The sequence below is a fragment of the Molossus molossus genome, unplaced genomic scaffold (assembly GCF_014108415.1).
Source record: "Molossus molossus isolate mMolMol1 unplaced genomic scaffold, mMolMol1.p scaffold_m16_p_15, whole genome shotgun sequence".
In the NCBI taxonomy this organism is placed as follows: Eukaryota; Metazoa; Chordata; class Mammalia; order Chiroptera; family Molossidae; genus Molossus; species Molossus molossus.
Genome location: NW_023425350.1, coordinates 43,929,064 through 43,942,442, shown reverse-complemented (window position 1 = coordinate 43,942,442; position 13,379 = coordinate 43,929,064). Strand labels below are relative to the sequence as shown.

The following is a 13,379-nucleotide window of genomic DNA, read 5'->3' as shown; positions in this document are numbered from 1 at the left end:
CATCTCATAGTTAACATAAATTTAAGTGACAACTTGGGTTAACATATTTTCAAAAATTTTCTGTGAATACCTGTAAGCAGTGACTTTATCTGAGTAAGTTAGATGAAAGCATTGAAGCATTGATATGGTAATGATTATGTGTGTGTTTTCATTCCTTTGTAGTATGTTTTGGGGACTTTTTACCACTATGTAGTCACAACTTTTGAGTTACTGAGCAATATATATATAATCATCTGCTTCATAAATAAGTATTTTTAGAACTGATAACAGCTATATATCAGTAATTGAGGAAATGTCCAAGACTTTTGTCTTTTTATTATTTAATAACTAAGTAATAGGAATTACCTTTTAAATATTTTATGGTATGTTAAAACTTTTTAATATTGTATGAATTTTAAATTTGTTACTTCAGTCTTATCATTTGCGTTGTTTGACAAATAATAAAGTAGATGATGTTACGTTTTTCTTTCTTAGCTTTGTGGTATGGACCAATTTTGGGGCATTGCTTTAAGAGCACAATCTGGTGATGTTAGTCGAGCAGCTATCCAGTATATTAACTCCTATTATATTAATGGTAAGTGATTTGAAATATTGTCTAAAAGGTAATTTTTTATGTGAAGATTTTTTTGTTTAGCTACAATTAATTTTCACTATATAGCAAAACAAGAATATAAGATTGATATACATGTCTAAACATCTAATTTGCAGGTAAAACTGGTTTGGAGAAGGAACAGGAATTTATTAGTAAGTGTATGGAGAGTCTTATGATAGCTTCTAGCAGTCTTGAACAAGAATCACACTCAAGTCTCACTGTTATAGAAAGAGGACTCCTTATGCTGAAGACACATCTGGAAGCATTTAGGAGAAGGTAATTTTTTTATACCACATTATAATGAATTTCAGGCTTTTTTACTGCTGGCATGTCCAAAAGTATTCATAAAAGAGGTTTTTTGGGGGGTCAGGTAGAAAGCATAACTTACCAAAAATGAAGTGCTTGTATTAAAAGTAGTTTTTGTTCATAATATGTACCATTTAGTGGTGCAATAGGCAATTATATTTTCCTGGTAAATATTACAGAGCTTTAAAAATCATTAGCTTCTGAGAAGATATGCATGAATAAGAATTTCTAGACAGAATTCCATCACTAAGAAAATATTACTATGATTGAAAAGGCAGAACACCACTACCAAAAAAAAGTTTCACTAAAACCCTCACCAAGAGCATCAAATAATCTCTCATAGTTGAACCAAGTTGAGTTTGTTTCATTTGCTGTTTTTTTTTTTTTCTTCCTGGACTAGGAGACAGTATTTTAATTTTGAATTTCCATTTACCATGGAAACATGATCAAAAATTCTGTGTTAATGAATATCTATATAATTAATTTAGACATACCCTGTGTAATACAGAAATAAAGCAAATTAACATTTATGAATGTATCGACTGAAGTGAAAGGTGAGTAGATAGTTTTAATTAAGAATTCTGTGTATTAAGAATCATGAGTAAATGTAAAAATTTAAAGAACCATGTTAAAAAAACTGTTAAAACTAATAACTTCTATCAACTTCAGAGCTTAGTTTGATAATTAAAATGTCATAAAATTGACATATATTGATATTTTATTTAAAATATCATGAAATATTGAATAATAAAGATATTATAGTCATTCCTTATAATAACATGACTCTATGATTTAAAACATTTGGGCATTACAAAATTATTTTACTTTATGATTGAAATTTGTGGAAATTCTATTTAAGGTAATTCCTTGTATTTTTAAAGAATCTACAGGGGAACTCTAAAGTTTTTTTGCACAGGAACTTCATACTGCCAGGTAACTTGTACCACTTTAAAAAATAAATAAGCAAATGTGATGTATTCAAATTTAAAAAATACTCATAAAATTTCTATATTGCAAGGTAATACTATAGAAAATAGTTTCAGATAGTTACTGTTAATGATATATATACAGGGGTGGGCAAAACTAGGTTTATAGTTGTTTGTATTGAATATAATACAATATTTAATAGATAATAAAAGAATATACTCTGTTTCACATACTCACAACTATAAACCTACTTTTGCTCACCCCTGTATGTGTATTCCAAAATTTTCTCTGTGCTGTAGGGTCTATAAACAACAAACCTAAAAGAGCCTGTTGGTTCAAACCCTTAGTTCTTACACAGTGTTACCAGTGTTTTAAAATAAGTCCTTATTTAAAAATAAATTGAGGTTCTTAGGATTCCAAGGTGCTTTTAGAAGGCTAGTGAATTTCATTTAAAAAAATTCCTTCTCAGATGCATGATTTTTTTTCTAACTCAAGAAGAATTGTCATTCTTGATAGAAATCTTTGTATTTTTTCATGTTTTACTCTAAAAATTAATGTTGGTGTTAAACAATGTATTTAAATGTTTATTTTATGGGTGTCTAGTAGAGAAACTAGGAAACAATTGAATATTGAAAAACTAAAAGGTAATTTAATAATTTAAATATTTTTATGCAAATTCTTGTGCAGTATCATTATACAATTTCAAGTGCTTAATGTGTTTAGTGCTAGTACTAATTTAAAATTGCCTAACATTTATAGAATGAGAATATAAAGTAATTGTTGTATCTGTGTATTCCTTATATTAAGAGAGTAGATAAAAATGTCTCTTTTAAAGGTGTTTTTTCCCCCTAAGATAAGGTTATGATCTTAAATGGTGGTTCTCAGTCAGAAGCAGTTTCCTGGGGGACATTAGGTAATTTCTGGAAACATTTTTTATTATCATAGCTTAAGGGAAAAGGGGATACTATTGGCATATAGTGGGTAGAAAGCATGGATGCTGGTAAACATCCTACGGTGCATAAAATAGCCTCTCCTCCCCCCCATAACAAAGAATTATTGGCCCCAAAATGGTTGTCTGAGATTACTCTCTTGCTCGGTAAAGCAACCGAACATTGGATAGCTTCTGGGAAATCAAGTCCCTTTTATTCCCTTAATTACCCTCCTTCCATTCCAGAATTACTGATTAGTATAAGACATCGATAATTTTTTTCTTAACTGAATTCAGGTACCCTGGATCTTGTCTTCAATAACTAAAAATCACTTAGATAATTAACAAATATTTAGTGAATGTCATGCTAGATATCTAGCCTTTGTCCTTTGAAATATTTGTCTTTGTAATTTATTTTATAATTTTAGCAGTCATAGAATAAGTTCTCAAAATTCTGTTAGTCTGGTTAACATATTTACTAGAAAAATTTCTATCTGGAAAATATTTCTAATACCTTTTTTTCTTTTCTGAATGTAGGAATGACAACTTGCCATTTCTCTTACTGGATTAATTTGTTTGAATTCCTACTACACCTATTATCACCACTACCTCCGAACCTCCCATTTAAAAATAATAATAATAATAATGTTCTTAATGGGATTTTTTCTCAGTAATTTTTCTTGAAAACTGTTTTTCAGGAGTTTTTAGGTACATTTATGTATGCCTTTAAGTTTAATTCAGTATGATTAATCTAAACTTACTGCTTTTATTTTGAAAAATATTAAACAGTACTACAGAGAAATTGTTGGAATATGCTAGAACCTTTTGTGGGTCTTTTGATTTTATAAAATAATAAAAACTTCAGTAACATTAAAATGGTTTAAAATAATATCCTTCCTATGTGTGATTTTTGTGTGTTTTAGGTTTGCATATCATCTCAGACAGTGGCAAATTGAAGGCACTGGTATTAGTAGTCATTTGAAAGCCCTGAGTGACAAACAGTCCCTGCCGCTAAGGGTTGTATGTCAGCCAGCTGGACTTCCTGACAAGGTAGTTACATAGTTTTAGTTTGCAAATTGATAACATTTCCCAGTTCAAATATCTGTTCTTTTTGTATTTTTAAATTGATTGCATCTCATATTTCAGATGACTATTGAAATGTATCCTAGTGACCAGGTAGCAGATCTTAGGGCTGAAGTAACTCATTGGTATGAAAATTTACAGAAAGAACAAATAAATCAACAAGCTCAGCTTCAGGAGTTTGGTCAAAGCAGCCGAAAAGGAGAGTTTCCTGGTAAGTCCAATAGTTTAAATTTCCATATTTCTTATTGTATTATAATAACTTTGAACCTTTAATTCTTTAAAGACTATCAACTATGTTCATGATTCCCACTGCCTTCCCCTAATCTTAGTGTAATGCCATTGATTCTTAAGCAGTAGTTAAGAGTTACTTCAGATGTTACTTGTAAACATTTTCCCTCCTTTTTTCAAAAATTTCTACTGTTGGAGGTAATTCAATAAGCACTGTGGGAAGTATTTATCAGTCTGTTTCCATATACTACGTGGTTCCCAACAATTTGTTTTGCCATTTAGATGTATTTTGTTTTTGTTCTTTTTTGGAGCATTGAAAATAATGCACCCTTAAATTCTACCTGTGCATCTCTCCCCTTTCCTCCAAAAAGTATCATATTAAGACATTTCTCATATGGGCCTGAAAGGTACATTTGATTTCTGCATTACTGTTACGAATAGTACATTTTTAGTGTCTCTCTCTTTTTTTAATCCTCACCTGAGGACATTCTTGAATTTATTATCAGGGCAGGAGGGTGAGAGGGAGAAAAAGAGAGAGAGAAACATCGATATGAGAGAGACATATCGAGTGGTTGCCACCCGCATGACCCTAACCAGGGCCGGGGACAAACTGCAACTGAGGTATGTGCCCTCAGCGGGAACTGAACCCAGGACTCTCCGGTTCGCGTGCTGACGCTCCAACCGCTGAGCCAAACCGGCCAGGGCCATTTTTAGTGTCCTTCTATAACACATAAAATATGAGCTAATCAGAGTAATTATCATAAAAGCTGTTACTTTTTCTGATGATTTAAGGATCTGAAATTATAACAGGTTACATACATATTTAGGGAAATAGCTTAAAGTTTTAAAAGCTTGTTTTTAGGACTTTTAACCTGCCTGTGTGTAGAGTGCTAATTCTTTGGCATCTTTTAGTAAAGCTAACTATTTCACTACAGGTGCTTGAGGTGAAACCATGTGTATCTTTTAAAGTAGCAGATCTTGAATTTTTTCTTTAATAATTAATATTCTTGGTGCAAAAGAATAGGTGTTGAAAAGTCTCCTTTCTACCCTAGTCTTTATAGCTCCCATTTCTCTTTTCTGCTAAGGCAGATATTGTTACTGGTTTCTTACACATCCTTCAGAAGATACCAAGATATAATGTAAGCATATTTATATAGATATATAGACTGATACACACACATATATATGCACACTTAAAACACAAATGTAACATTTATACTCTTCTGCATTTTCCTTATAGTGCTTAACTTTATTGAAGAACATTCCATATTAGTGTATTAGTACAAAATCTATAATACAGTGGTACCGTGATTAAAATCTATAATAAGGTGGTACATTGAACAATTAGGATGTTTCCACTGTTTTGCTATTACAAATAATGTTATCTAATACATGTTGGCTAAATACTTAGGGAATTTTCATGTCAAAAGGTATCCGCTTTTGTTATATTGAAGTGAACATAAAAAGAGAATTTGTCACTCTGGCCAATTTGGCTCAGCGGTTAGAGTGTCGGCCCGTGGAACAAAGAGTTGCAGGTTTGATTCTGGTCAAGGGCACGTACCTCAATTGTGGTTTGATCCCTAGCTCCAGTTGGGGTTGTGTGGGAGGCAACCAATCGATGTGTCTCTCCCACATTGATGTTTCTCTCTCCCTTCTTCCCTCCTATTCTATCTGAAAATCAATGGAAAAAGATCCTTGAGTGAGGATTATAAAAAGAGAGAGAATGTGAAATGAGTAATAATAAAATGAAAACCACCCATGTCCCTACCACCCAGATTAAGAATTAGAACCTTATTAGAAACTACTTCTGTAATCCCTTCCTAATATTCTTTCCACTTTCCCTTAACACTGTCTTGATTTTTTAGTTTATTATTCTTTAGGTGTTGCTTATAGTTTTACCTCTGGTGTATATATTCCTAAATAATATATCTAGTTCTGTGAAACACATAAGCAAGCACAAACTTGATAGATTAAATGGAAAGGGAAGTATAGCTGTTATTAGATAAAGGTTCACAGAAGATCATGCTCCTATGCTCGATCAGTTTAAATCAGATTATAGATGATAAACTTATCTCTAGTTTGGGATTTATTTTTGGGGGTCTTGCTATCTGCTTGAATAAGTGGATATATCTAACATGCCTCTTTACACAATATTGTAGAGATGCCAAGGTAACTTATTTTGTAATATTTTCTACCTAAAATCTTAATGGGATTATTTTAAATTTGATGAGATTTACTCTGAATAATAAATAAACTATGTGATTAAACAAAGCTGTGTGGAGGGAAAGGGTAATTTAAAATGTTATATATCATTACACAAAGCAGTAGTCCTGTTTCACTCATTCCTGAAAATAGCTGTTCAGTGCCTAGCCAGTAGAGTTTATCTATACTAAGTTAATAAAAATTAACATTTATTTGAGTTTCATTGAATTACTGAGATATTTTATCATTTTACTTAATTTTTCTATTCTTTTTTCCCCTCATTTAAAAATTTATTTTTCAGAGTACACATACAATATTATATTAATTTCAGGTGTACATCCCAGCGATTAGACATTATACATTTATTAAGTGATTGCCCCGATAAATCTCGTACCAATCTGACACTTTACATAGCTATTACAATATTATTATTCCCTATGCTGTACTTCTTATTCTTTTTTTTTTTTAATCCTCACCCAAGGATATTTTTCTATTTATCTTCAAATAGAATAGGAGGGAGAAAGAGAGAGAGAAACATCATTGTGGGGACACATGGACTGGTTGCCATGCACAACCCCCACAAGGGCCAGGGACAAACTGCAACCTAGGTAGGTGCCCTTGACCAGAATCGAACTGTCATCTCATTGGTCCATGGGCTAACACTCTAACCACTGAGCCAAACATAAGCCAGGGCGACCTGTGCTGTACTTCTTAAACCTTCACCTTTTCTTTTCTTTTTTTTTTCATTCCTCACCAATGGATATTTTTTTATTTATCTTCAGGTAGAGTGGGAGGGAGGGAGGAAGAAAGAGAGAGAGATAAACATCCATTGGTTGCCTCCCACAGGACCCCAACCAGGGCCAGGGACGAACTGCAACTGAGGTATGTGCCCTGGGTTGGAATTGAACTCACAACTCTTTGGTCTGCAGGCCAATGCTCTAACTGATGAGCCAAACCGGCCAGAGCCTCTTCACCTTTTTTACCTATCCCTCAACCCCCCTCCCATCTGGCATCCATCAAAATGTTTTAGTTTGTTTCTCTTCTGCTTGTTTGTTTGTTTTGTTTTTTAGATCTATTTTGTGTGGTATAAGTATGGCTGCCCCTGCTTTTTGTTTCTATTTTCATGAAATATCATTACCATCCCTTTACTTTCAGTCTGTATGTGTCTTGATCTGAAGTGAATCTCTTGTAGGTAGCATATGTAAGGTTCCTTGTTTTATCTGTTCAGCCTCCATGTGTCTTTTGATTGGAGCATTTAATCCATTTGCATTTAAAAGAGTAGTTTTTTTGTTTTCTTAAAGACGACCTTTTAACATTTCTTGTAATACTGGTTTAGTGTAACGAACCCTTTAGCTTTTATTAGTCTGGGAAGCTCTTTATCTGTCCTTCAATTCTAAATGATAGCCTTATTGGGTAGAGTAATCTTAGTTGTAGGTCCTTACTTTTCATTACTTTGAATATTTCTTGTCAGTCCCTTCTGGCCTGCAAAGTTTTTGTTGAAAAATCAGCTGTCAGTCTTATAGGAGCTCCCTTGTAGGTAACTGTTTTTCTCTTGCTGCTTTTTAGATGCTCTCTTTGGCCCTGGCCGGGTTGCCTTGGTCAGAGCATTGTCCTATAACACCAAAAAGGTTGCGAGTTTGATTCCCAGTCAGGGTACATACCTAGGTTGCCTCCTATGCAAACCCCAACCCCTGGTATGGGCTTGCATAGGAGGCAACTGATTGATGTTCGTTCTCCCTCTCCCTTTCTCTCCCCCAAATTCCCTCTCTCCCTCTGCTTCCCACCCTTTCTTCCTTCCTCTCTCTAAAAATCAGTAAAATCATATCCTCGGGTGAGGATTGAAAAAATATATATATATACTCTCTTTGTCTTTAACCTTAGACATTTTAATTATTATGTGTCTTGATATGAGCCTCTTTGGATTCATCTTGTTTGTGACACTGTGTGCTTCCTGGACTTGTAGGTCTATTTTCTTCACCAGGTTAGGGAAGTTTTTTGTCATTTTTTATATAGGTTCTTGATCCCTTGCTCTCTCTCCCTTCTCTTTCTGGCACCCCCATGATGCAATTGTTGAAGTTGTCCCAAAGGCTCCTTATACTATCTTCATTTTTTTGGACTCTTTCTTTTTTTTTTCTGTTCTTAATTGGCTGTGTTCTGCTTTCCTTATCTTTTAAATATCTTATTTGATCATCTCCTTCATTGTTGATTCCCTGTAATGTATTATTCTTCATTTCTGACTGGGTCTTCTTATGTTTTCTATCTTCATTTTTATGTTTACTATCTCTTTGTTGATGTTCTCACTAAATTCATTGAGCATCCTTATAACCAGTGTTTTGAGCTCTGCATCTAATAGATTGCTTGTCTCCATTTTATTTAGTTCTTTTTCTGGATTTTGTTCTGTTCTTTAATTTGGGACACATTTCTTTGTCTCCTCATTTTGACTGCCTCCCTGTGTTTGTTTCTATGTATCAGGTAGAGCTGCTATGTCTCCTGGGCTCGGTAGTGGCCTTATGTAGAATGTGTTCTGTAGGGTCCAGTGACACAGCCTCCTGCATCACACAATCTAGACACTCCAGGTGCACTCCCATGTGGTCTGTATACATCCTTCTGTTATAGTTGAGCCTTGATTGCTGTTGACACCTCAATGGCAAGGATTTACCCCCCAGACGATTGGCTATGAGGACTGGCTGCGATGGTGGAAGATCAGCTATGCTAGGGACTACCCCATGGAGCAGGACTTACTTCGTTAGGGCTCTGTTGCCTACTGAGTCTGCCTCTTGAGTGTGTTGCTTGCGGAGCAGGTTGAGTTGTGCTTCAATGTGGTCTGAAGCTTTCCACCAGGTGCACTTGTTCTGGGGCCTGCTGGGAGAGCAGGCCAAGGTCAGCCTTCATATGTGTCCTGCCTGGGACCACCTGGAATGAGCTACTAAGTGATCTGCAGATGACTACTACTTGGGCTTGGAGGTGCCCAGGAGAGGCCAAGTTAATGAACCAAAGTCACTGCTGCTAGTCCCGGGCTTGGGGGGGCCACTTAGTAGAAGGTACACTGCATGCCTAGGCCAGATGCTGCTTGTTTCAGGGATTTTAGGAAAATTTGAAGCACTAGTCAAGGGGTATTGTTTGCATGTAAAAGCCACTGGAAACGTCTCGGGTGGGCCCAAAAGTTGGGGGTCTCAGGAAATCACCAGGACAGAGTAAACTGTGTTAGCCAGGAGAGTCAGATATGGCACCTGCCTACCAGCTTTGTGGGGAGTGCTCAGAATTGCCCTGATACCAGACAATGCAGTTCCTCCAGTAGGTGTCTGGTGCCTTTCCAGCTGCTTCCCCATCATTGGAGCTCAGAGAGAGTGATTTTTGTAAGTTTGTACACTGGCTCTTTTTTTTTTTTTTTTTTATCCTCACTCGAGGACATTTTTCTATTTTTTGTTCAGGTAGAGTGGGAGGGAGAGAGAGGAACAGAGAGAGAGGGAGAAACATCGATGTGAAAGGAACACATCGAGTGGCTGCCACCCGCACAACCGACCAGGGCCGGGGACAAACTGCAACCGAGGTACGCGCCCTTAGCGGGAACCGAACCCGGGTCTCTCAGGACCGCAGGCCGACGCTCCAACCACTGAGCCAAACCGGCCAGGGCTGTACACTGGTTCTTTAAGAGGAATGCCTTTGACTCCAGCAACCCTTTGTCTTACTCTGCCAAAACCCCCACTGGTTTGTACAGCCAGAAGTTGTGGGGACTTTTTTTCATGGCACTGGAACCCTGGGCTGGGGGTCCTGGTGTGGGGCTTGGACCCCTTGTTCCTCAGAGGATGGACCTCTACAGCTGAGATATCCCTCATGATTTCTATCCACTACATGTGGTTATGGACCAGCCTGTTGGCGTCTCCGCCTCTTCTGCCACTCTGGATGTGGCTTCTTTACATCCTTAGTTGTAGGACTTATGTTCAGCAATATTTCAGGTTGTTGTGAATGATGGTTGTTCTGTAGTTTGTCATTTCAATGTGGTTGTGGAGAATTCGAGTACTGCCTACACCTCCATCTTGACTGGAACCCCTTCATTTTTCTATTCTATCAAGCATTTCCTTTAAAAAAAAAAATAATGTATGGATTAAACAATACCTAATTTGAATGCTTGCTATGTTCTTGCTCCAGGTAATACATCTGTGAGCATAAAAAAATCTCTGCCTTGCCCTGGCTGGTTCGGCTCAGCCGTTAGAGCGTCGGCCTGCGGTCCAGAAAGACCCGGGTTCGGTTCCCGCTAAGGGCATGTACCTCGGTTGCAGTTTGTCCCAGGCCCTGGTTGGGTCGTGCCGGTGGCAACCACTCGATGTGTCCCTTTCACATTGATGTTAGTCTTCCTCCCCACCTCACCCCTCCCTCCCACTCTGTCTGAAAAAAAAATGGAAAAATGTCCTCGGGTGAGGATAAAAAAAAAATCTCTGCCTTTGTGGAATTTGTATTTTTTTATGAAGTGGAGACAGATAAATATATGTCAGCTACTACTAAGTGCTTTAAAGAAAGATAAAGCAGGGTAAGAAATTAATAGTGAATTGAGGCTCTTCAGGTGAGTGGGTGGGTGGAAGGCCTTTTAGAACTTATATTTGATAATATGAAGCAAGTGAGGGAATGAGCTATGTGAATTTCTGTAGAGGAACATCTTAGGTCTTGACTTGGGGAAATATTTTGTGTTTTCAAGAAAAAGCAAGGAGGAGGCTGGGTGGCTACGGCATTTTTAGGTAGGGATGGTGGTGGGAAATTTGAAGGTGTGGGCAGCAAAAAGGATTTCCACTTTTGGAAATAAATTACCTTCATGTGTTGATTTTATTGAATTTACCGTAACCTGGGATGTTGTAACTGATCTTTTTTTTTTTTTCTTGTAAGAGCTTTTTTCCCCTGCATTAATAGTTTATTTTGCTTTGTTTGGATGGGTAAAAACAGGGAAGAGAAAACTCGACCATTAGAAATACTTGCTGTGCAATTAATGCGTTAATGAATGTGATTCACCTGCATGTGTTGAAAAAAAACTCCATAGCATTTTTTATTGTAAAATTTTTTATATTGTTAAGCAGACAGGAATTGATCTAGTTAAATTGATGCTAGATGAGAATTTTCTTGTAATTTTTGCTGCCTAAGGCTTACCTCGGACAATAGAAAATAATGTAGGAAGTATGCTTAATATTGTCTCCACTTTGCTTAATAATTATATTAAACTTATTGCCCAGTGGAATTAATTGCTATAACCATATTTTCATGTCAGCAAAGAAGTTAACTCTTATAAAAGTGTTCACTTATATTTTCTGCTGTTTTTAAGGAGGCCTTATGGGACCTGTCAGGATGATTTCATCTGGACATGAGTTAACAACAGATTATGATGAAAAAGCACTTCATGAGCTTGGTTTTAAAGATATGCAGGTACACATAAATGTGATTTGAGTTTTAGTAATTTTTTGACTGTTATAGTCAATAGTGAAATTTTCAAAAGTATAGCTTAAAAACAGTTCTTATTGCTTTTGTTATATGAAAATTATAAATGAAGTTATTTTATATTTAAGAGATTTAGTAAACCAAAAACTTGATATATATAATTATTTGTGTCCCGTGTCCCCCCCCCCCCCGTTGCTTCTGTTTTCACAGATGGTTTTTGTTTCTTTGGGTGCACCGAGGAGAGAACGGAAAGGGGAAGGTGTTCAGCTGCCAGCATCTTGCCTACCACCCCCTCAGAAGGACAACATTCCAATGCTTTTGCTTTTACAAGAACCTCATTTAACTACTCTTTTTGATTTATTAGAGATGCTTGCATCATTTAAACCACCTTCAGGAAAAGTGGCAGTGGAAGATAGTGAGGTGACTTTATAATTTCATTTTCACAGTTTTGGTTTGTCTTTTTGTTAAGTGGAAAATGATTTCTCATTAATCTCGTAAGCGCAATAAAACCTAGGAAACCAATTATTCATTAGCTGTTTAATTGTCTAATATGATCTAGTCATACTGTTTAAAGTATTGTTTTACAAGGATCAAAGTAAACAGTTTCAGCGTTCATTAAATCCATTGGGATAGACAGATTCTTGACATGCCGAACAGATAAATAGTTTCAGGTAAACTAACAGATAAATTGTTTTAGATAGAGATAGGTGCTAAGACTGAGACATAGCATGCTATTATTAGGATGTGTTGTTAGAGACTCATTTATATATTTTTTGGTCAGGGAAGTTTTCTCTGAGGGAGACTATATGTAATCTGGGGTAAAAGGATGAAAAGGAGCTAGCGAAATGAAAAGAATGAGGAATGAGTAATTTGATTCCTGAAGCCCTTGATAATAGAAGGAGATAGACAGGTCTAGGAATTGTTAGAGAGCTAGTGAGGAGAATGTGGAGGGTGATGGGAGAGTAGAATGAGAGGTATGAGATTGGAAATAAGCATAGCCAAACTAGCCATTGCAAACCATTTCCATTTTATTCAATGTAGAGTGAATAGCATTAAAATATCTTAAGCAGAAAGAGACATACATGTTCTGATTTTTGTTTGAAAGGTAATAGGCTTATTTGTCAAAAACAGAAAAATGTGTAAGGAACCTATTGCATTAGTCCAAGGGAGCATTGATGGTGCCCTGAAATAGAATGGTGGCAGTGGACATAAGTTAAGTGGATCGTGGATCAAAACAACATAAGTTGGTGATGGATTGGTTTCAGAGTGGGGATAGATTAGAAAGAAAGAAAAAACGTTTCTGGCTTGAGTAACTAGGTAGATTCCATTTGAGATGAAGAATGGATGCCTGTGAAACATCAAGTGTAGATGTTAAATAAGCATTTAGATAAATGAGTGTGGAGCTCAGAGAAGAGGTTTGGTTTAGAGAACTAAGGTTGTGGGTTATCACTGTAATGATGGTATTTAAAGTCAATAGTGCGTATGAGTTCACCGAAAGGACTCATTTTCAGTCCACTGACTGTTTTTTAACGCCTTTAAATGGACTTACCACTAAGATGTTCCATTGATTGCCTCATCCAGTGAGGTCGAGTGGCAGTTAATTAATAGTGGTGCTTTGATGGCTTGCCTTTGATGGCTACTGTTCTGTTCTTTCTTTCCCAAAAATGTTAAGTGACTTCTTTCTGTGTTTTA

At 36.2% G+C, this 13,379-nt stretch overlaps 1 protein-coding gene across 9 annotated transcripts in view; it reads left to right on the top strand.

Moving 5' to 3' along the window:
- The window catches only part of USP34 (ubiquitin specific peptidase 34), a 255,792-nt gene that overhangs the window by 129,322 nt on the left and 113,091 nt on the right, over positions 1 to 13,379 (top strand). For 6 of the 9 annotated variants that reach the window (XM_036262508.1, XM_036262511.1, XM_036262510.1 and 3 more), the window contains 6 exons: positions 475 to 574; positions 709 to 868; positions 3,677 to 3,803; positions 3,900 to 4,047; positions 11,575 to 11,675; positions 11,898 to 12,107. In XM_036262508.1, coding sequence (XP_036118401.1) covers positions 475 to 574; positions 709 to 868; positions 3,677 to 3,803; positions 3,900 to 4,047; positions 11,575 to 11,675; positions 11,898 to 12,107 — 846 coding nt within the window. The remainder of the gene's footprint in view (positions 1 to 474; positions 575 to 708; positions 869 to 3,676; positions 3,804 to 3,899; positions 4,048 to 11,574; positions 11,676 to 11,897; positions 12,108 to 13,379) is intronic. The other 3 variants (XM_036262512.1, XM_036262514.1, XM_036262515.1) reach the window with 3 other exon arrangements.